Raw genomic sequence first — 23,161 nt, 5'->3', positions numbered from 1 at the left:
TTCAACTTTTAAACTCAGAGGCACTAAAAAATAACTAGATTAGTAAGTCTTATAGACTGGGCAGAGGAACAGCTGAAGGAAGAACCCAGGAATTCTGCTTGGAGAAGTGACGGCAGAGCTCCACACCTGGACTTCGCTGCTTGCAGATCTGAGTGGCAAGGTCTTGCACATATCCCGGGAAAAGGTCAAAACAGTCCCCGTAGGACACCACTTTAATTCCATGCAAAAGCATATCTGCCTGATGCTTAAAGAAATGGTCTTCGTTTTCCTTGAGCACTACCATGTAGTGCTCCAAGTCCACCTTATTTGGCACGGAGTACAAGAAGAGCGCCTGGAATATCTGGTCCCGAAGTGTCTCGCCACAGCCCACGAACAGGAATGACTTGGTTCGGTAGAGATTTTGCAGGACTTCCTGGGGAAAGCCAATAAACAGAGAACACCTCAGTGAAACCCAGCAGGAGCTCCTCATTGACACAAAGGCCCCCGTGTTCCTTAACATCCTATCTTGTACCCAGCAGGCTTCCCAAGAGCCATCCTAAGGCGCACCAGGGAGACTAGGGGCTCCTGACATACTCAGAGCAACCCCGTGCAGTGATCTGTGTGCAAGGCATGGTGAAGCTCAGCTGAGATCTACCTCTCAACTAGGACAAGAAAGAAAACCAGCAGAGGCAGGATACTGGCCAACCTGGGCAGCATGAATGCACCTCACAGTGAAGTCAGCTTACGATAGACCCTTGGCTCGCCAGGTCAACTCACCCAGGTCAACTCCTGGATATTTATTTATTTATTTATTTATACACACACACATTAAACTTTTTTTTTTTTTTTTTTTTTTTTTTGGTTTTTTGAGACATGGTTTCTCTGTGTAGCCCTGGCTGTCCTGGAACTTACTTTGTAGACCAGGCTGGCCTCGAACTCAGAAATCCGAGTGCCTCTGCCTCCCAGATGCTGGGATTAAAGGCGTGCGCCACCACTGCCCAGCTAAATACAATCTTAAATTAAGACATAAAAGAAGAGCATTAACAGTTCTGCTGGGTGTGGCAGCATACACCTTTGGTCCTGACACTAAGGGGGGCAGAGGCAGGCGGATCTCTGTGTGAGTTCCAGACCAGCCTGGTCTACATAGCAATTACCAGGCCAGTTGGGACTACATAGTGAGACCTTGTCTCAAAAAACTGTTTTTCTTGGTTCAAAATTGTGTACAAACACCACCCTGAGACTAATGAGTGGACAGATGAGCCAGATCCCGCAGGAAGAGGGGGTAGATAGATTTTAGGGAGTGAAGGCAAGAGAGCTGTGAAGGGGAGTAGAGGCAGTAACCCCAGAGCAGCCTATGAGGGTCACCCAGAGGAGCAGTGGTCGGTGACTCGGACCTGAAGGCCCCATAACAGCAGCACTCTCTCAAGGAGGGCCTCAGCAGCATCAGCTCCTAACTGCCCAGCATTCATCTGCTGATGCCATCCCTGCTGAGAGAGGCCAGAGAAGAGCTCTGCGGAACACGTACCTGATACTGAGAGAACTACCACACAACACACAGACTCAAGTCAGACTTGTAGATAGCCTGATATGGTGGCGCATGCCTGAAATCCCGGCACTTGGGAAGCGGAGGCAGGAAGACCAAGAGTCAAAAATACTGAAGGCAAACAGACTTCACGAGACGCTCAGAAACGGCAGGAGGAGTATGGCGTATGCTAGGACAGAAGAGTCGGCAACATACTGCACATACTTCATGTGAACATCTGCTGGGGCAGGGCTGGGAAGATGCTCAGTGGAGTGGTTAACAAAGAGCAAGTGAAGCTCTTCCAGAGACCTATTCAATTCCAGGACTCATGGAGGGCACCTCAACCACTGTGACTCCAGATCCAAGGACCCAATGTCTCTGGTCTCTGCAGGCAACTGACACACACCCTCACAAATCTTTTTTTTTTTTTTTCCTTTCTTTTTGGTCTTTCTTTTTCCTTTTTTTAAAATTTATTTTATTTATATGAGTACACTGTCACTGTCTTCAGACACAATAGACGTGAATAGACGTGTGCATCAGATCCCATTACAGATGGTTGTGAGCCACCATGTGGTTACTGGGAATTGAACTCAGGACCTCTGGAAAAGTAGTCAGTGTTCTGTTAAGCTGAGCAATCTCTCCAGCACTCTTTTTGGTGTTTTAAGACAGTCTTTCTCTGTGTGCCCTGGCTGTCCTGGAACTCCTCTATAAACCAGGCTGGCCTTGAACTCACACATGTGACACAAGTACCCAGCCACAAATCTCTCATTAAAAAATGAAGAAGAGCCAGGCAGTGGTGGCGCACGCCTTTAATCCCAGCACTTGGGAGGCAGGCAGATTTCTGAGTTCCAGGACAGCCAGAGCTATACAGAGAAACCCTGTCTCGAAAAACACAAAACAAAACAAAACAAACAAACAAACAAACAAACAAATGAAGAAGACCTGGCATGGTGGCAAATACCTTTGATCTCAGTACTCAGGAGGCAGAGGCAGGCAGATTTCTTTAAGTACAAGGCCAGCCTGGCCTACATAGCAAGTCCCAGGAAAGGAAGGGCTCTGTAGAGAGACACTATCTCAAAAAAAAAAAAAAAAAAACCTAAAAGAGTGAAGAAAGGCTTCCGTATCATGGGGTGCTCGCTGTTGGTCTGCTGTGCTGGCATGGAGCTAAGGACATGCACATGCTCGGTGTGAGCTCGGCCAGGGCTCCATTCTTAGCCCTAGTTTTAACCTGAGAGACTGCTATGTAAGGAAGGTGAGAACTGCAGATACAACAGCCCTGAGTAACATGGAGGGCTGACAAATGGGACAGAGGAGAAGCAGACTACAGACTGCAAACTGCAGACCAGAGACTACCAGCCTCAGGCAAGTCCCTCGCCAGGAAACTGCAATGCGCTAGTGCTGGCAGCAGGAGAGAGGTTTCTAAGGAAGCACATGTGTCCTCCTCCAGCAGGTGTGCACTGAGCATCTCTTCAGAATGCAGCGCCGTACCAGGGCCTAGAGATGTGGCTACAAACGGGAAAAGATGGCCCTGTCCCCAGCAGCCATGTGAAAGGGGAGTTAACCAGAGAACCAGAATGCCTGGGAAACACAGCCAGATGGCTGGCTGCCACCATTAGTACCCCAGAAGAGGCACCCAGAGCCTAGTGAAAACAGGCTTACCATGACTTCCGGATCTTGAGTGACATCTTTATAGCCCGATGGATCCAGCACCATCCCACAGGGGTCCGTGTACAAACCATGAATATGAAGAACTCCATACTTAATATGGCCTCTTGCCCACTGAAGAACCTATCAAAACCCAAACCAAGACAATAAATAGACTGCTATTATTTCAAACAAGATATAAGAACAAAATTATCCAAAAAAGTAAATGTTTCCATTCATAATTATACCTTTAAAACAGAAACTAGTTATCCTGCCCAGAATCTCAGCGAGGCCTTTACTGAAGACAGTGTGTGGAAATAACTGCTGTCACAGCAGCTAATTGTGGCTACATAGGGGAGGGACCTTCTTAGTTATATGCAGTTAATTCTATATTGTTGTGGGGTTGTAGCTGGTTCTGTTTCCATTTTTTTTTTCTCTTTTGGTTTTTTGAGACAGGGTTTCTCTGTGTAGCCTTGGCTGTCCTGGAACTCACTCTGTAGACCAGGCTGGCCTAAAACTCAGAAATCCGCCCGCCTCTGCCTTCCGAGTGCTGGGATTAAAGGAGTGTGCCACCACACCCTCTGTTTCCATTTTTATGTTTCGTGGTTCTTCAGGTAAAACCCATGTCCTCCTTCACACATCCTAGATGAGTGTTCTACCCCAAGCTAGTTACTTTTACACCATCAACACTGTATCTCAAATAGCCCCTGCATTCATCTTAGTTCAAGCTACAGGCCATACTTCATGTCTCTCAGTGTGGGCCTCAGCATCTGCAGGCTCTACAGAGACAGGCTCACTAGAGGTGGGAGCCAACAGACAGTTCTCTTACCCACACTTGACTAGTCATTTTCAAAGGTGCTATCATGCTCAGCCACAGCCTGTGCCACACCCCATCACAGGGCCATGTCACCATGAGGGATACCAAAGCAGCCAACCAGGCTAGCACAGAGAGAACATACACCACAACTCAGTGGGCAACAGCACAGGTGGCCTCTGACTCCCTAATACACCTAACAGAAGCATAAGAAAAAGCAAGCATGCCAAAAATGAAAAGTGGTCCATACGACCCAACTGCTCCACCTTTGCAATAGAGGAGGGAAAATAGGACTTGCACCTCTCAGACAGAAATACGTCTGGCTGTTTTAGTTTGTTTTGGAGACACGTGCCCAGACTTTTCTTAAAATCACTATGTAACTCAGAATAGATTCAAAATTTATAGTAATCCTCCTGCCTCGGCCTCCAATGTGCTAAGATTCAGGTGTGCACCACCATAACTGCTTGCTTTGTTTCTCATAACTCCACTGCAGGCAAGGGACAGGGAATGGGTGCTCCCAGGCAGAGCTGGGGCCAAAATCACTGTAAACAATTTCCTGGGGCACTTGTCCCTGAGAACCCACTCTCAGAAGTTCTTTCTCACTTGTTCTTAGTAAATCTATACTTATTCTTTTAAAATTTAAAATAATACACTTTAAATTAGAGTGGCCCTCTAGGCTCATATAGCCAGTAGAGCTGTTTAGGAAGGATTAGGAGGTCTGTAACTGGAGATTGGCTTTGAGGTTTCAAAAGCTCACACCAGGCCCAGTCTCTCTCTGCCTCCAATATGTGGATCAGATGTAAGCTCTCAGCTACTGCTCGAGTGCCATGCCTGCTCGCCTGCTGCCACACTCCCTACCATGATGGTCATAGACTCACCCTCTGGAACTATAAGCAAGCCCTCAGATAAATGCTTTTCTTCTATGAGATGCCTTGATCATGGTGCCTCATCACAGCAATACAGAAATAACAGACAAATAGCTTAGTGAAGTCAGGCATCGTGGAATATGACTGTAGTGCCAGCATTTGTAAGGTAAAGGCAGGAAGACTGCTATCCATCCAAAGCCAGCATGGTCTATACAGTGAGTCTGGAACCCCAGGAACTTGAAAGCAGAAGCAGGTGGAGCCCAAGGATAAAATCTGCCTGAGCTACTCAGCAAGTCCCTGTCTCTAAAAGGGAGAAAAAATTAAACACAGGTTTGAAATGTTTGCATCCATTAAATCCCAACTATAAGAAAAAAATCTACACCACGAGAGGATCATGGGTGCCTTTTTCTGTGCTGGCTCTATTGCCACATTCCCACGGTAGTCACTAACCAGCCAACGTAGGTGACAACTGCTTGTAGGAGTAGGACAGAGCATGAAAAGAGTGGACAGTGGGAAGCATCGCAAGTGGGTGGGGGAGGGCATGGCTCCCAGAGCCTCCTGCCCACTCGGCCCGCACCTTCGTCTTATCCTTCAAGTCCAAGGACTCCATGGGCTTGCTCTGCTGCTGCCCGAAGATCTCCAGCAGGTTGTCGTAGTTGGTGGTCAGCACCATGGTGCCCCTGTCCATCAGGCTGAGGATGGACCGCAGCACCACCGGGTTCTGAATGTGCTGCTCCAAGCTGTCAAACACCTCCATCAGGCAATCCTGGAAGAAGTTGGGCTTGGTGTCGCCTGTGCGCTGCAGAGAGGCAGATCAAAGGTTAGGAACACATGCTGACCGTGATGGTGCATGAAACACAGGCAGAAGTAGAAGCAGGAGTATCTCTGTGAGTTCAAGGCCAGCCTGGTCTAACTGGGTGAACTACAGGCCAGCCAGGTCTATGTAGAGAGGCCCTGTCTCAAAATGACAACGAAGAGAAGTTAGGAACAGCAGAGGCTGGTCAAGGCTGGTAGTAAGCTGAGGGCACATGAGTAAGGATGCACACTCTTACCAGAACAAAGAATGACAACAGCCTCGGGGGAGGGCAGGCCAGGCCAAGTACAAGGACATAGCACTGCAGAATAAACACTTGGGGCAAAGCAAGGCAGGAGTGGGTGTAGGGCAGGCAGGAAAGGCCCATGGAGGTCTCTCTGAGACCTGGAGGAGTGGGAGCTCTCAAGACTGCTGTGAGCAGGGGCAGGTACAAAGGCAGTGCAGTGCTTGTGGAAACGGGGCCCGTGTAGCAGGGCAGGTCAGAGAGCTGACCCAGTGCCAGGCCATGAGGTGCTATGGAAAGTCCCTACTTTCCCCATGTGGGCCAGGGAAGGTGGGGAGCAATGAGAACAGCAGATAGCGCTGCTGAAGGGAACCAAGATGGGTTCGAGCTGGACAGGAGAGAGGTCAAGAGGTCCCATGTTCCCCAAGAAGAGTCCTAACCTAGGCTTCCTACAGCACCACTCAGTCTCAGTCAGCACCACCTCAGGGGCCCGCAGGGCAAGACAGAGCCACCAGGCAAGTTCCCCGTAGGCCCCTCCTCCTCCTAGGAGGCTATGGGGATGTATGTCATCCTGAGGCTCTGCCCCTGGTGCCTGCTAATCCTCATCTTTATCCATGGGACCATAACCCCCTAATAAAACCAACTTGGTATCCTCTAGGATGGCTCATAAACATGCCAGCATGGCGGGGAGGCCTGCTGACCCCCTCCCCTGACTCTCCGTGGGAGGCTTGGAAGAATGCACCAGGAGAAGACGCATCAGGGTGAGCTTTAGACCCATCTCCTGACCATCAGTATCATCAACCCGATGGCCTCTCCCTGAGTGAGCCGCATACCCTTGGTGCTGTGCAGCCATCCCACAGGTTTCCCTGGCCCAAGGGTAAGCTCTCATCTTCCTGTACAAGGGATTAGCACCCTTTGTGTCAAGTGCCAGAGAGTAAATCTGTTAGGCCTATGGCCACAGTTCCTACTGCAGCTACTCAAGCTGGCCTCTGGGCATGAAAGCAGCCACAGACAATGTATTAGCAAGAGGGTATGGCCACATGCCAACGAGACTTTATAAAAATGGCTAGCAGGTAAGGTTTGGCCCAGTCTCTACCTATGATGTCAGTTATCCCTGATTAACAGAACACCCACATCTGGCACAGCTACCTAACTGAAAACGCCCCCAGCCTGGAAAGGTGAAGTGCAGCACCGGGTGAAGCCAGTGACGTAGTGACGACTCCATGCAAAGCCACGAGAGGGGAGGGTTGGCGACCCCATCTGCTCACCAGAAGGAGTGGGAAGGGGGTAGAGGGAGTCGGGCAGCTAACTATACAAACTCAGGGGACTTCATGCTTGAGGGTGGTAAAGCCCAGGTCTCCAGTGCCACTGAGCTCCTGCATGTTCCTGGGCTGTCTCCCCAGGTTTCAATGTAGGAACCAGAATTGCTATCCCGATAAAACCACCATTTGGGGTCTCTGGTCTTTTGGAGACCCCCACACCACCAGTCCTGATGACCATTTCACAGTCTTATCCTCCCTTAGGCGCCCATCTCAAGTCTCCTCCTGCCTCCTCTATATGCCGACTGCACATCTCCATGAGCACAGAACACTGAGAAACAGCCTACTCCAGCTTCTCCCACGCTGCTGTTCAGCCTACATCAGACAACAGAGCCACCCTCATCCGGCCGGGGCCTCTCAGTAACTGTCCTCTGCATCCCCAACTCTGTTACCTTCTGCTAGTTCTTCTATCGGCAGACACTAACCTCCCACCTTAAAATGTCTTCTAAGAACCAGCTGGTCTCTGCAGAGCTATGAGTAGCCTACTCAACCAAAACAGTCAGTGTCTCACAAATCTCACACTAAAAACGGCAGTGGAACACCATCCAGAGCCAGCCAGCCTTCAGGGGCCATTACTACTAACTAATCCAGGACCTGCAAGCAGCCCAGTACTGAGGTTTAAAAGAGTAGGATCCGCTGGGCACAGTGGCAAACAGCTGTAATTCCAGCATTCAGGAAGCACAGGCAGGTGGATTTCTGAGCTTGAGAACCGCCTGGTCTACAGAGTGAGTTCCAGGACAACCAAGGCTACAAAGAGAAACCCATCTTAAAAATCAAAACAAAACACCCCACAGATGGTGGCCTGATAGGCTGAGCACTAACAAACAGAACCTCTGCTCAGAGAGGCCTAGTGTTCAATGTACACACTCCTTCAACCTGGACTAGAACGGTACACCAATGCTGTGAAACCTGATGTGTCTGAGACTCACAGGTGACATCTTCCGGATCAGATCATGGGCCACAACCAGCAGGTCCCGATCCTTCATCACCTTCCTCCGGAACTCAGCAACGTCGCCAGGGTGCAGAACCTCCAGCTGCTCCGCAGCCTCGATGACCGCCTCAATGCAGCTCCTCCAAGAGCAGAGCGCTCGGATGCCTGGGGCCACAGCTGCGCTCACGCCAGTCCCAATGACCAAGAGCAGGTCCTGGGGTTGCTTTCTAATGAGGCTCTTTAAAAACTTTCTATTTAAGAACAAGGGAGGAGGAGACCAACAGTCAGCTTGGAAGTACTGAAAGCTTGCAGTCTGGAAACATCTAGAATGTTCAGGTCTCAAATTTGCCCTTCTGTTCATTACCAGAAAACAAGTCCCTAGCTGGGCAGTGGTGGCACACACCTTTAATCCCAGCACGTGGAAGGCAGAGGCAGGAGAATCTCTGCGTTCGAGGCCAGCCTGGTCTACAGAGTGAGTTCCAGGACAGCCAGGGCTACACAGAGAAACCCTGTCTCGAAAAAAACAAGAAAGAAAGAAAGAAAGAAGGGAGGGAGGGAGGGAGGGAGGGAGGGAGGGAGGGAGGGAGGGAGGGAGGGAGGGAGAAACCAGTCCTTGTCGCCTACAATAATAAATACATTTACAGATAACTGAGAATGAAAGTTCAGCCCTCAGCTGCTCTGAAGCTGCAATAGCTGGTAAATCTGCACTGTAAGCAACAGAGTGCTCTTGCTGTGGTGACTTCTGCAGGTTTTCTGCTTCCTAAAGCCCACTGTGTTCTCTGTGGTCAGCAGTTCACTCCACATCACCTTCCTTCCAGTAAGTGGGACCTGCTGGCCATGCACAGTCCCATGGCCCTTCCCACCCACCACTTGAGTTGCTTGGTTTGGAGATGGGGCTCTGGTAGCTTCTTTGAGCAGAAAGCCACTTTCTGGAATGCTTCTTGTGCTGGAGCAAACCACGGTGAGCAGCCATGGGCTCCCCTGCCAGCTTCCCCACTTCCGGAACAGTTAGGAACCCCGTAACTGCCTACTTACCTGCATTTCTGCTCACTTCTGTTCGTGGTCTTTTCCACTGACTCCATCTGTGAATCCTACAGAGAAGAAAGATGTTTTATGAGTCCTCGGAAGACTGTAGAGGATGAAGCTGAGTCAAAGGTCCTGATTCCCCTTTAATTAGAACACCCAGAAAGTGCCAACTAGAAAAAGGCCCACACAAGTGGTTCCTCTGCAGCCGATAATCTTGCCTGGCTTCCCTGGTCAGGCTCCAGACAGAGCAGCTCTGGTGAACTGGCCCCAGGTTGCGTGCTTTTACCCTGGCAATGTCTCTTTAAGACAAAACCATCTACCAGTCTCCCTTGAGTCTAGAGCTAGTGGTTACAGTAAACAAGGAAACAGGCTGGGCACCTGGTATAAAGGCCTATAGCTACCATCACTGGGGATTATGGTGCCTTGTCCCCTTTTCCACCAAGCTTTTTAACGATATTTTTCATGTCATTTGAGAGCAGAGTTCATGTCCTAATTTTAGTCCCCCTGTGTTATTAGAAACTGCTCAAAATGTAAAGCAAGCCTCCCACGTGGGACTACAACCTACGGACTGACTGCCACCTCCACCACTAGCCCTTCATGGGCGCAAGATGCTAGGAGCACGGTGAGCAACTTGTGTGCACAACTTGTGTGCACTTGGCCGGCCATGGAGGACAGTGCTCTGAGCAGCACAAGTGCCAAGGCAAAGGAGGGGCAGAACGCCTGTGATCCTATCAGTTAGAAGGGCAGACGCAGAAGGACCTCAGGTCAAAGGCCAGCCTAGGCTACACAGAGCAACCACCCCAAAACAAATGAAGAAGGGTCCTGAACCTCCCCTCCCCACACCCAGCAGCAGCACTCCCGGGGATCAACAGTGGGAATTCGGGGAATGCTGGACCCCCCCACCTCCTCACACAGGACTGAAATAGGTCACCAAACATAACTCTGGGAAAGACCACACAGCTCACGGGTCTCTCAGGTGCACCCTCAGGCTTGAGACAATGGGATTCTGCAGTCACCATGAAAACATCTGCATGCATCCACCTCCCACCTTGGAGGGTGCACTCTCAGCTTCCACCAAAATCCCCAAGGTCCATGGCCTATCCTCAGGGCTAAGAAACCAGTTCATGGGCCGAACCCTGAAGCTGGCAGAGAATGCTGCCTGTCCCTTGGGCAGGGGAGTGTGGCCGCCTACTCACTGCAGTCACCATGCAAGGTCAAGCCTATTTCGGCTTGGTAATCTATTAGAAATTTTCTAAGGCAAGTTATAATGTTCTATTTCATATAACCCCTCCACTGCCCATGGATCCCAGCCCAGGTGTCCAATGAGCCTATGCACAGTCCTCCATTCTGTTAGCAGCTGGAAAGCATGGATACCTGCTAACTGGCCAACCTTCCCAGCTCAGTCCTCTTTAGAGGGAAGCTCTGCAAACCAAACTGCTGGGCCAGGCAGCTGGGCTGTATCCCACAGTTGAGACCAAGGCTCAGGGCCCTGCAAGACAGAACACTGAGCTAGCCTACTGCGCTTCCTGTTGGAAGCTACCATAAAGCACACTCCGTGTCTCCAGAGTGATTATGCCTTCCTGCCTGGGGGAAAGCCCTTCAACGTGGCCTACTCGAGCCAGCACTTTAAAGCCAACTTCAGCCACTGGCAGCCTATGTGCCTCAGAAACAACACAGCCTCAACCTTTACCGCATAAAGAAATAAACATTTTCTAATTCCTTCCTCCTGTTCAACTGTTTTTCACTTGCCATTCACCTGTAGGTATCACAGTTAAAATCCCAAATATACACTTCAACCTCTGCAATGTAACACAAAAAACAAGCTATTTCAGTTCCCCCAAGAGAACAAGAGACACTCACAGAACAGGAGGGAGCTCTGGCCTGTGCAGGCAAGCTATAGCTGGTTCCTGATCCACTCTGCCTCAGCCTGAGTTGGGGGATTTGAAGTCTCTGCTGCCAGACTTGCACCAATATTACAAGGGTTCCCACCTCAACAGGGGGAGGGGCCTCTGTCTGGGATTTTAGGCAGCTAAGGACCTCTAGAGATCAAAGCAACCAGCAGGGGACGCACAAGACTCCTACTCTCAGGACCCCTGTGGTGATGAACTGAATAGCTGCCCATATTTAGCCATTTACAGTTCTTTATAAACACTACAAGCTTAAAGGCATTACCTCATTTCCTGTTTTTCAGCAGCCAAAAGATCAGAGCCAAACCTCATATAATTATCCAGGGATTGCTCAAAATCTCCCCTTTGTTTTTAAACCAAGGCCCAAGTGGGAGATTTGCCCAGTCTGACCTCTACTGACAAGTTTCTGGAGGCCAGTCTATCTCTGATGTACCAGTCCCTTCTCAACGGCCACTCTTTTAAGCCAATCAGATTGCAGACAGCAACAAAACCCTTCAGAGGCCTCTCAGATGCTGCAGCTTTCTGTTTCCTAGGTGACCGTGTCGTCACCAGTTTGCAGACTCAAAACCAAGTCATCATAGCAACACATTATTTTATAAAAACCTACCAGTGTTTTCTAAATGTAAACTCAAGCCAAAAGCAGATCTCAAAGCAGTTACTGTCTTTTTTATCTAAAACCTTCAACAGAGTCTTAGCTGAGTGTTTTGTGCCTAGAATAAGAAATCATAACTCTATTATGAATGAGCTCTGCAGTAACTACACTGCCTTCATTTTTTTGTAATCCCTTGACATCCACCACTAAGTACGCGTTCATCAGAAGGCTGGAGAGACGGACGGCTCAGTGGTTAAGAGCACGCACTGCTCTTGTAAGGGTCCTGACTTTCGTTCCCAACACCCAGGCCTGCTGGCTCACGACCACCTCCAGCTCCAGGGGGTCTTAATGCCTCTGGCTTCCACAGGCACCTGCACTCACATGCATACACTCCCACAATGACATACACGTACATTAAAATATACAAATTTTAAAAACATTTCATGTTCACCAGAGTCTAAAAGTAGCAGAGTACAGAAGAGGAACTGGTTATCTTCATAAAGCTGTGAGGCCTCCACTTTCGAGCCGACACAGTAGGTCACTGACAATGCCATCCAACTCCAGACACCCACACCCTGCACACAGCCTCCAGTCTTAGCCCTGGGACATTTTTGGCCACTGGCACACCAACAAATGGGATACAAATCAAAGTTTGACAAGCACTAGACAGCAAAGCAGGCCCAGCCTCCTGGGAGAATGTCACCCACCTGAGGAACAAGGTTGCTTGAGCCACTCAGGTCTAAGAACACTTGTATGTGTCACCCAGTGAGGCTGGAGGAGCTTTGCTGAGCCAGGCCTAGCCCAAGCTATGTAAGCGGCCCTTGTCTAAAAGGCTGGCTACCACCAAGGTTCTTCACTGCTACAAAGGCCAGAGGAGTGAGAACAAGTCAGAGTCATGAAGGCAGTCATAAAGAAGGGAGGAGGGGCTGGTTATTAAAAGTGAGCAAGCAGAATGAACAGGATCCAAATCTGTGGGAAATTATGCTTTTCAAAAACTCAACTTCTGCCAGGCATGGGAGCACACACCTTTAATCCCAGCACTTGAGAGACAGAGGAATGGATCTCTGAGAGTTCAAGGCCAGCTAGTGCTACACCAAAGTACAGGCTTTGAGTACAAAGATGCAGGAGAGGGGAAGTCACAGCTCTGTGGCACAAGGCTTCCCCAGCAGGCTCAAAGCCCTTGCTCCCAACACCTCATACATAAAAATCCTGCAAGAAGATGTAGAGTCACGGGCTGCAGCTCAATCCCACTGAAGGAAAAGTGAACAGAAACTCAAAACCCACTTCCTTCTCCCAGCAGGAGGGGCAGGCATCACTCTTACAAAGCAAGTGGGCAGCAGGACCCTGAGGACACACCGGCAGATGGCAGGAGATGTAGGTGAGCAGTAGTTTGCCTAGCATGCACAATGCCCTGTGTTCCATCCCCAGCACCTCACTAACCAAATGCAGGCTTTGAACACACCTGCAGTCAGTCAGATGGGACAGGAGAAAAGGACCCTTTGCCACCTTCCTAATTAGACAGGGGCTCTCTCTGACCATCAAGTCCCAGGGCTCTCCCAGTCTCTGCCCCCTACAAAGGTGTAGGGGCCTCCATAGCCATACACAGTTTTTAAGAGGGTGTTGGGGATTCAAACTTAGGTCCTAGTTCTTGTGCTGCACAGAGTTGTCCACTGACCTCTGCACATACTGTGTGCTACATACATTCACACATATCATACACAGGATGACTTTGACGATGATGATGGCTATAATACACATTCTAAAAAAGAAAAAGCAAACCCCACAAGCACAACTGAAACAGTTAAGACCATAGTTCCTTCAAAGTATAGCACTACTCATGAAAGCACACATCTGCAATCCCAGATTTTTGGAGATAGAGGCAGGAGGATTAGAAGTTCAGTGAAACTTAGCTATGTAGAATTTTAAGGCTAGCCTGGGCGCATGAGATTCTATCCCAAAAGAATTAAAATTGCTGCTTTTAGGGAAAATCACACAAAGCACTCTGCATGCACACTCTCAGTCAAGTGCCAACAGCTCTCAGTGCCAACTCAGTCAGCTCTAGAGGCAGCCACCACCACGCTGCAGTCCTGCCCCTGTTCTACCACCAGTGTGCAGGGATGCCAAGGGACACATAGGAAGCTTTTCCAGAAACCTGACACCCACGGCACTGTTTCAGTCTGCCCATCAGGGGGGACAAGTCCTGTAAGGCAGGTCTTTACATCACTTTATAAGTCAGTGGAGGTTAAAAAAAAAAAAACAAAAAACACCCCAACCTGAGCCCAAGTGAACCCCCACCCCCAAACCCAGAAGATGCAGAAGAGATGCTCTATAGAAAAACTACAAAACTTGGGCTAGAGATATGGCTCAGGGGTTAAGAACACTTACTGCTCTTCCAAAGGTCCTTGAGTTCAAATCCCAGCAACCATATGGTTGCTCATAACCATTTGATGAGCACTTCTGGTGTGTCTGAAGACAGCTACAGTGTACTCATATAAGTAAATAAATCTTAAAAACAAAACAAAAACAAAAAAACCACTACAAAACTTTAGAGCTGGAGGGATCTAGGGTTTCTATAATGACAAATGGCTTCATTTCTTTGAGGTGAAAGCTGAGACTCCAGTAATTTGGCCAGCATCTTCCCACTTCTGGCTCTAACTCACTTCTGGCTTACCCCGATTCCTTTCACTCTCAGCTCAGGCCTACCTACGCCCTGCAGCCCCAGGCCTCCCTGTCACGCTCCTAGGTCATCCTGGGCCCCAAGGTTGGCTGCTACGTTTTGCCTGTGGGACTTCTGCCATTCTCCAGAAACACACCATCAGAAAGCCCAGAACATGGACAGACAGACAGATGGACACAGATACACACACACAGCCAACCCCGACAGCTCTGTCACACAGCTGCCTGCAGAACACAGTAACTTTAGCAGAATTGATAAGGAGAGCTAAACAAGAGGTATGGCCATGTCTCCAGGCAGAAGGCTGGGGAGGAAAGACAGGTACACAACCCAGAAGGGCCCAGCCAACAACAGTTTGCTGTGCTGCTTACAGCCTTGCGTGGCTCACCCTGAGACTGTTCCTCACACGTGAAAAAGGAAGAGTGTGTCCAAGCCAGGTGGCCAGAGGCATTCCATGGGATAATATCAGAGAAGCCTACATGCTTCCCAGGACCCCTAGATTTAACCCATTAAATGCCAGTCCTGCCACTGTAGGTATATTCTAAGTACCTATCAGTCACGTGTGGCTGTGGTAGCCACAGAAAGCCCTCCTGCACTAGGCTATCTCCATTTCCCTCTCCTTCTCCCAAATCCGGCTTCATCCATTATTCCTTATAATCCCTAGTTCACTGCCTACAGTAGTGCATGTCACACCTTCCAGTGCTCACCTGTCTGGACATCGACACCTCCTGCTTGCAGCTTCAACCCCTCCAGGTACACATCCGAACTCGTCTCCTTCAGTACCTTCCCCTTTCCTTCAGGACTCCCCCGCTGACTTCAGTCCCTCTTCCCCCTACCGGAAGCAGTGTGTCTTATACTTGGATAGCAGACACCCTGGTGAGGCGCTAAGGTGAGTACCACCTATAAGCAAACAGATAAAAATCTCACCTAAAAAAAGTTCCCGTGTCAGTGCCCCAAGCTCGAAGCCTGGGCTTTCAGCTCAGTCAAGCTCTAGAGAGCTACTGAACCACACGGCCTGGGTCCAAGTCATTCCTACCTTTTGTGGTCTTTTGGCCTACAAAAAAAAGTCGCTCCACCACAGCTAAAGTGACCACTGGAAAAAATATGTAAGCCAGGACTAGGGACATGGCTCAGTCACCAGTCAGTCTGACCTGTGAACATAAGGCCTGGGTGTGATCCTCAGAACTCCTCAACCTTTAAGAGTCTGCTTCCCTGTTACCTCTTGCATCCCCTTCCCTCACCCCAGCTACTCTCTAGAACCCCCAAGCCCCAGCTGCCTTGAAGGCACTCTTAAGTACCACCAACTTGGCTAATCCCCACCTCCCAACCCTTACCAGCTGGAGCTGTGTCATCTGCCTCCAGCACCCAGCACTGGGCCGCAGAGGGTATCCACTCCCTCTTTAAAAATGCCTGGCCCTTGCCTTTCACAATCATCAGGCCATGTTCTTTCTTGGGGCTTTACCTCAGGGTACCAGACTGCCGGTGTAGCAAGCAAGTCAAGGACTGTTTATCAATGACAATAGCCCGAGGAAAGGATAATCCTTGTTCTAGAGATTTCCAGGACTGAAAATGATAAGATGTGTACCATTTGGCCCCAAACCTCCACCTCAGGGAAGACAGCCACCCTTAAATCAGGATCCCAGAAAGATGGACCTTTAGTTTACCTTCGTCCCATCAATTAGACCACTGTAATCAAGCTTTACTTTCCTGGACTGGTTTTGGTGGGCTGTGTGTGGTAACAGAAACTACCACACATTGAGGGCACAATCTAAAAGAGCTTTGACTGCCCAACTCCCGTTACTCCCAGCGCTGCCATTCTCCACAATGAGTCGGTCCCACACCAGCCTCCACTGCACGGTGAAAACAAACGCACATGCGAAGCCCCACATCCCACCTCCTCTTTGGTTATGCGTGGTCCTCTGTTGACCTATCAGATGGTGCTACTTTTATCCCTATTTACAATTCACAAACCTCAAGAACACTCTAGTAGAAGCTGAAAAGCTCTGTGGACCTCAAGATAGAGAGCAGGAGGCAGGAGATCCTAGGAAGGAAGGTCTCTAGGGATAGGTGGGTCTGAAGGCCTCTCCACCCAAGAAAGGATGGGAGTCTATGGGCCTGGAGACCCGAAGCTTTGGAGTTGGACCAGAGGGGATCTGTTGGACTTCTGGAGAAGATATAACGGTCTCGGGCCCTGAAGCCGCCGAGGTCTGTGTGCTGAGTCTGAGGGAAATCTGGAGGATGGTGAGGTTTTCTAGGTGTGGAAGGTAATCAGGTCCACAGGTGGCCGCGGACCCAGGCAGCCCAGGGGATGTCGGAGGCAGGGTCCCCAGCGCATCAGAGGGCACTAGGGTCCTGGGCACCCTAGGCGGGTTTTGAGGGCTGGGGAGACGCGAGGCGCTGGCACCCAGCCCCGACCCGCCGCCTCACCTGCCGTGCCACGGAGACACCAGTGTCGCTCGCGCTCTCGCCGCCTCCCACCCGGGTCGCGCCCCTTCGGCTGGGTGGAGCCGCCGGGCGCTGCGCCGGATGGCGCTGCGCGTGCACCACGCCGAGCCTGCCCAGCCGAATCCGCAGCGCTCTCTCAAGGCCTTCCCCCCGCGCGCGCGCACTGCCCGCGCGAACGTTCCGCCCTGAAATCAACGGCCCCGCGGCAACGGGAAGCCCCGCCCGAAGGGGCGTGGCCACGACGCGTCCCGCCCCCAAGAGAAGCTACGATTGGACCCACGGACTGTGCTGTCGTGTCCACGATGAGCCTGGTCTTAAGAGACTGAATGTCTCGCGGCCAGTCTTCCCAGCGCTGTTTTGTCTTCAGTTTCCCCATCTGCACGCCTGGACAGCCCCGCGGAAACGCAGAAGGCGTTGAGCTCGGCCGGAACCACCCTTGGGCAACCACTTCCAGCCGGGCTCACTCCATCTACCTCAAGCCACAGGCTGTACAGCCTGTGCCCTTCCCCAGCCTAGCATGCTTCACGTCCTCCCCGCAGTGACCGACTCCCTTACCACGTGTCAGAGTAGGCGTCTGGCCCTTCCGATGTGCCTCTTGGACACGTCTAGCTTGGGCTTAGATCCAGGGACTAATGAGCATATGTACCCAGGTTCAGCACCTGTTAATCGGGTGAACTCAGTGCCCACCCCGAACGTTCGAGAGTACACGTGGGTGGGCTCTGCGCTGGAGCACTCAGCATGAGGACCTTTAAAAGTCAATGACACCTCTCCTTTCTCTAAATAAGGCTGGGATGGATCAAAGCCTATTTCCTCTTCCTCATCTTCCCAGGTCGGCCTGCCCAGGCAAGTTATTTGGACTTCCTCTACCTCTGGCTCCTTTTTTTCTACATGGGTTTGCTGTAAGCATCCCTTCAGCCCCATAAGAAAAATGCATGTGTAATAAAACCTGGGTTTTTGTTCTTTTCTTTTTGAGACAGGGTTTTATGTGGCTTTGGCTGTCCTAGAACTAGCGCTGTAGAACAGGCTGGCCTCAAGCTCACAGAGTTCCACCTACTCTGTGGGTGTAAGGTATACAAAATCACTACCTGGCCAGCTTGAAATTTGTGGCACCAGAGCCCAGAACAGTGGTTTGAACACCTGAGTCTGGGTACCTACTAAGTAGCTGGCCTTTGAGAAAATGTTTTTTTCAGTCCTCAGGACATCTCCCATGAGGATGGCACCCCATTTACTGCAATTAACAGCAGGAGAGGAGGAAGCCCAGAGAAGTTGTATTGGCAATACCAACCATGCATTGGCTTCAAAGGTCTGGGCTTCCCACTACTAGACTGAACAATTTACATGTGATGCAATTTAGTTCACAAGCTCCTGCTTCCATAAAGGGTCCTAAGACTTGAACCTGTGACACTGGAGAAGTTCCCGGGTTACAGGAAGGAAGTTGTTCAAGGAGACTGTAGGCTAGGAGCTGAGGAGTTAGAACCCACAGCACACCACCCACACACTGGATGCCCTCCAAGATCCAGTGTGGCAGAGCCTCAGTAATCCCAACTCTCCATCTAAGGTCAACACAGATCGGAAGTCTCTGCCCATTCAGCCAAGCAGCTTTACAAGGGCAAACCCACAGAAGGGACAAAAGGGACACCTTAGAAACAATGCCCTCCTCTGTATCCAAGAGAGACAGATGAACACTTTCTACCCAGCCTGGCAGTACTAGGATCACCCTGATTTACAGGGAGTCTCAGAAAACTGCTTTAATCCCTGTCCACTGTGTTCATTCTGAGTAGATAATGTAGCGCCCGCCAGTGTGTTCCTGCAGTGCGTCATTCAGGTAGGCTGAACAAATTCATGAATAGGTGTGTGCACAAAATATGTTTCATGGCATGAGTTCAACAGACCAGATTCCTTTCTTTGTTATACCAAAGGTGGCCTTGGAGGCAAGCAGCAGTGGCTACCCCAGGAGATGTCAGTCTGTTTGAAATGCAAGTGCCTGTGGAAGTCTGCGAGAGTAATGATTACAAAGCACAAACTATGTGCTAAACTTCCCTGTGACACCTCTTCCTTCACTCTCACAGCAACCCTGTGCAGTAAGGATTGTGACTTTTTTCCCCCACAGATTCAGAAAACAGAGTCAGGAATGGGGAGATGTCTCCTTGTGGGTAAAGCATTTGCCATGCAGTCATGAAGACCTGAGTTTGAATCCCCAGAGCCCACCTAAAAGTCAGGCATGGTGGCACATCCACAGTGAGATGAGAGGCAAAGACCCGAGGAATTCCAGAAGCTCCAAAGCCAGCGAGTCTGGCTCATGACATTGTGAACAACATAAGACGGACCCTGACCCAAACCCACAGAGAAGTTTGTCCTCAGATCTCCACAGTAATGCCATGGATACACACACACACACACACACACACACACACACACACACAGGGACTTAACTGGTCAGTCAAGCTGCTTCAGTGTGCTGCTGTCTGGTTTGCTACAGAAAGAACTTTGCACAACCAGAAAGGAAAGAACTGCCAGACTCAGTGAGAAATGCTAGGGTGGTAGAAAAGACACAACAGGTGTCCCACGACAACATATTGTCACCCCCTCACACCCACACACGCCCACCAGAGATGAAGCTAATGCTTTATTTATTTATTTATTTATTTTTGGTTTTTCGAGACAGGGTTTCTCTGTATAGCTCTGGCTGTCCTGGAACTCACTTTGTAGACCAGGCTGGCTTTGAACTCAGAAATCTGCCTGCCTCTGCCTCCCAAGTGCTGGGATTAAAGGCCTGTGTTTCGTTCAGCCAGTGGCTCACATGCCTAGGTTCTAGTCTGGAAAGGCATCTTGGAAACCTGGAAGAGAAGAGGGGGGCTAGGCGGCATGTATGCGCGCGCATGCGGGGGGGGGGGGGACCAAGACAGGCAGTCTGATCAAGGTTCAATTTTATTATTTCTGACACTCAGTTATGAAGCAGGGGAAGGGGCCCGATTCCCGCCAAATCATCTTGGAGTAAGGTTGCAGGTGAACACGTGATAGCTCCGGAACAGCTAGGTGGCAGGCAGCAGCAGTGGGAGTGGCAGGACGATAGGGCAGCAAGCTCTGCCCCAGGCTCTCTAACACTGAAACCTGAGCAAACTGGTTTCAGGCTAGGGAGGGGAGGTTACAGGCCTGCACCACCACTGCCGGGCTGAAGCTGGTGCTTTATAATAAAATTGGAATGCCTCCAGCAAACAGACCCTGCATCAGTGTACAGGGGGGCAAACAACAGATCTTGAGTCACTACCGCAGCCTATATAGATACCAAGCACTATAGCCACTTGCAGGTATGTGTCATCCTGCATGCAAGCCATAAACACTAAAGACAGAGGAACCAACAAAGACCCTCACCCTGCTCCACACACACCCAAAGTCGTCCAGGTTTCCCTGCCTCTGAGCAGAAAGGATGATGCAAGATGACTTTGGCGGTAGGGCTGCTTGGAAGAACCTCTAACCCACTTCACCCCGAATGGCTGTGCCTGCCTCACCTTTACTTCATATAGGGCCTCCTCACTGCTGACCTGAAACTTTGCAGCAGGCTGCTCTGAGACCCTCCTCTCCCAGGTCTCCTGTACCCCCAAGAGCTATGAAATAGTACTGAATAAGTATTCACGTGCCCACTGTGCTAGGAGCTCAGGATACAACAGAAAAACCATACTCGCCCTTTGTCGAAATGACTGTTTAGCCAAGGAAAAATGACTGCCAACGGGAGTGGTGGGGCCAATAAGACCAGGGAGAAAAAAAATAAATCACATAGGGGAAAGACTTAGACTATCAGAACCTTGGAACGTGTATGTCTGACCAAGGACCTGATCTAAAATATATAAAGAACTCTCACAGTTCAATAATAAGGAGGTAAAGGGTCCAATTTTTTAAAAACCTTCAGACTTTATTTGTAAAAGCAAACTGAAACTAATCAAGAAGGCTGCGGCTCGCTTTGCATATGCAAAGCCCTCCAGCAACCCACAGCAGTGGAAGATTTAAGAAATGCACTTTAGCAATCCTTTTTTTTTTTTTTTTGGGTTTTTTGAGACAGGGTTTCTCTGTGCAGTCCTGGCTGTCCTGGAACTCACTCTGTAGAACAAACAGGCTGTCCTCGAACTCAGAAATCCATGGTGGCACATGCCTTTAACCCCAGCACTCGGGAGGCAGAGGCAGGCAGATTTCTGAGTTCAAGGCCAGCCTGGTCTACAGAGTGAGTTCCAGGACAGCCAGGGCTATACAGAGAAACCCTGTCTCGAAAAACAAACAAACAAACAAACAAACAAATAAATAAAAGAAAGAAAAAAGAAATGCACTTTAGTAAATATTTGAACACAGGCTTCTCCAAAGACTTGGAGATGGCACGCGGGCACCTGGAAGAGTTCTCTGTGTTGTTATCCATGAGGGAAATGCCAATCAAAACCACTCAGAGATACAACTACACACTAGAACGTTCAGAATTAAAAAGCCACGTGGAAACAGTGCTGGGAGGACTGGAATCCCACCCCACTTCTGGAGGGAATGGGCAGCGCTTCAGCCACTGCACACCCAATACGAGGCTAAAGTGAAAAATAGTCATCACATCAAGTGCTGGTGAAGATGCAGAGAACCGGGCTGGCTCAATACATTAACTCACTTTGCATCTCATCAACATGAGGAGTCCCAGAGCTAGGGTCTCTGGTGAAGAGACATATTTGGCTGGGGAAGGTGGTGCACACACTTTTAAACTCCAGCACTCAGGAGGCAGAGGCAAGTAGATCTCTGTGAGTCAACCAATTGGATTCTAGGCCAAGCAAAGCAACACAGTGAGACCCATGACTGTCTTCTCCAAGCACACACATGGTACACAGACATACATGCTGTCAGTTCCTAGAACCCCTGCATTCCCCAGTTCAGGTGGCTAACCCAAGCCAAGTGAGAGCTCTGCTGTGAAGCAAGCATGCCAAGTGGAACACAGCTCCACAGCCTGAGACCTCATCAGAACCTGCCACAAGAGAGGCTATCACTAAAGCTTCCAGGAGGATGGGGTTGCAGGGTTTTGGAGCAGTGGGTCCCAAACCTCTAGCGGCCCCTCTCCCAGGACAGCAGCAGCATTCTGCCAAGAGTGGATGGTGGGGAATGCCAGTCCACAGGACTTGTGTGGCAGTCTGCCAAGGTGGCAGATCTCCAGGGGAGAATGCCCTGAAGTGCCATAAAATGCAAACGCTTAGTTGCTGTTGAGAGGATGGAGTCTGACGGAAGGCCAGAGTGGCAGTGGATGGGCCATACTTGTGGCTCTGCAGCAGCTGGCTTTCCAAGCATAGGAGAAGATAAGGAAGGAAAAGCTGCAGTGCAAAGACTCTTAGGGCCTCTCAGAAGTAGCCTCCAATGCATTGCTGGTCAGCTAATGACTGTCACCATACCGCTGGCACTTCATATCTGGACTCTATAACAATGGATCAACCAAACGTGGATCAAAAAGATTCAGAGAGAGCTGGAAAGACAGCTTGGTGGATAAAGTGCTCACTGTGCAAGCATAAAGACCTGAGTTCAAATCCCCAACTCACTTCCAAAAGCGAGTTGTGGCTGTGCTGCACATCTATAACTCCAGACTGGGCTGGAGGACAGAGATACAAGGATCACAGGGTTTCCAGGGCCAGCCAATCTAGTTGAAGCAGTGAGTTCCAGGGTCAGTGGCAGATCCTCTCAAAAAATAAGGTAAGAGGCCCAGTGTGGTGGTGCACACCATTAATCCCAGCACTCGGGAGGCAGAGTCTGTGAGTTTGAAGTCATCCTGGTCTACAGTTTCAGACCAGCCAGAGCTATACAGTGAGACCCTGTCTCAAAAAGAAAAAAGAAAAAAAAAAAAAGATCCATGTATGGTGGTACACATCTTTAATCTCACCACTTGAGAGACAGAATCAGGCAGATCTCTGTGGCCAGCCTGGTCTACAGAACAATTTTCAGGACAGGCAGGGGATCTTAGTTAGGGTTTTATTGCTGTAAACAGACACCATGACTAAGGCAAGTCTTATAAAGGACAACATTTAGTTGGGGCTGGCTTACAGGTTCAGAGGTTCAGTCCATTATCATCAAGGTGGGAGCATGGCAGCATCCAGGCAGGAATGGTGCAGGCAGAGCTGAGAGTTCTACATCTTCATCTGAAGGCTGCTAGTGGAAGACTGCCTTCCAGGCATCTAGGGTGAGGGTCTTAAGCCCACACCCACAGTGACACACCTCCTCCAACAAGGCTACACCTAATAGTGCTACTCCCTGGGCCAAGCATATACAACAAACCATCACATTCCACTCCCTGACCCCCATAGTCTTATTCAAATACATGAGTCTATGGGAGCCATATCTAGCCATAGAGTAATAAAAAAGTACAGTTAGTCCAACTTCCAAGTCCCCATAGTCTATAGC

The 23,161-nt window shown here is 49.9% G+C and overlaps 1 protein-coding gene across 14 annotated transcripts in view; it reads right to left on the bottom strand.

The window, feature by feature from the left end:
- The window catches only part of Fam118a (family with sequence similarity 118, member A), an 80,519-nt gene extending 63,598 nt beyond the window's left edge, over positions 1-16,921 (bottom strand). For 4 of the 14 annotated variants that reach the window (NR_166140.1, NM_001378838.1, NM_001378839.1 and 1 more), the window contains exons 1-6: positions 16,739-16,894; positions 9,148-9,203; positions 8,111-8,363; positions 5,403-5,624; positions 3,161-3,289; positions 127-412 (exon numbers count right to left, since the gene is read on the bottom strand). Coding sequence is in view for 10 of the 14 variants with exons in the window: in NM_001378838.1 (NP_001365767.1) it covers positions 127-412; positions 3,161-3,289; positions 5,403-5,624; positions 8,111-8,363; positions 9,148-9,194 (937 nt within the window). In the remaining 4 variants the exon portion in view is untranslated. Of the gene's footprint in view, positions 1-126; positions 413-3,160; positions 3,290-5,402; positions 5,625-8,110; positions 8,364-9,147; positions 9,204-10,998; positions 11,259-15,018; positions 15,212-16,738 lie in introns of those variants that run through there. The other 10 variants (NR_166139.1, NM_001378840.1, NM_001378841.1 and 7 more) reach the window with 5 other exon arrangements.
- Between the last annotated feature and the right edge of the window lie 6,240 nt (positions 16,922-23,161).

Source organism: Mus musculus, chromosome 15, assembly GCF_000001635.26.
Source record: "Mus musculus strain C57BL/6J chromosome 15, GRCm38.p6 C57BL/6J".
Classification (NCBI taxonomy): domain Eukaryota; kingdom Metazoa; phylum Chordata; class Mammalia; order Rodentia; family Muridae; genus Mus; species Mus musculus.
The sequence above is the reverse complement of the archived record's forward strand: the minus strand, read 5'-3'. Positions and strand labels throughout refer to the sequence as shown.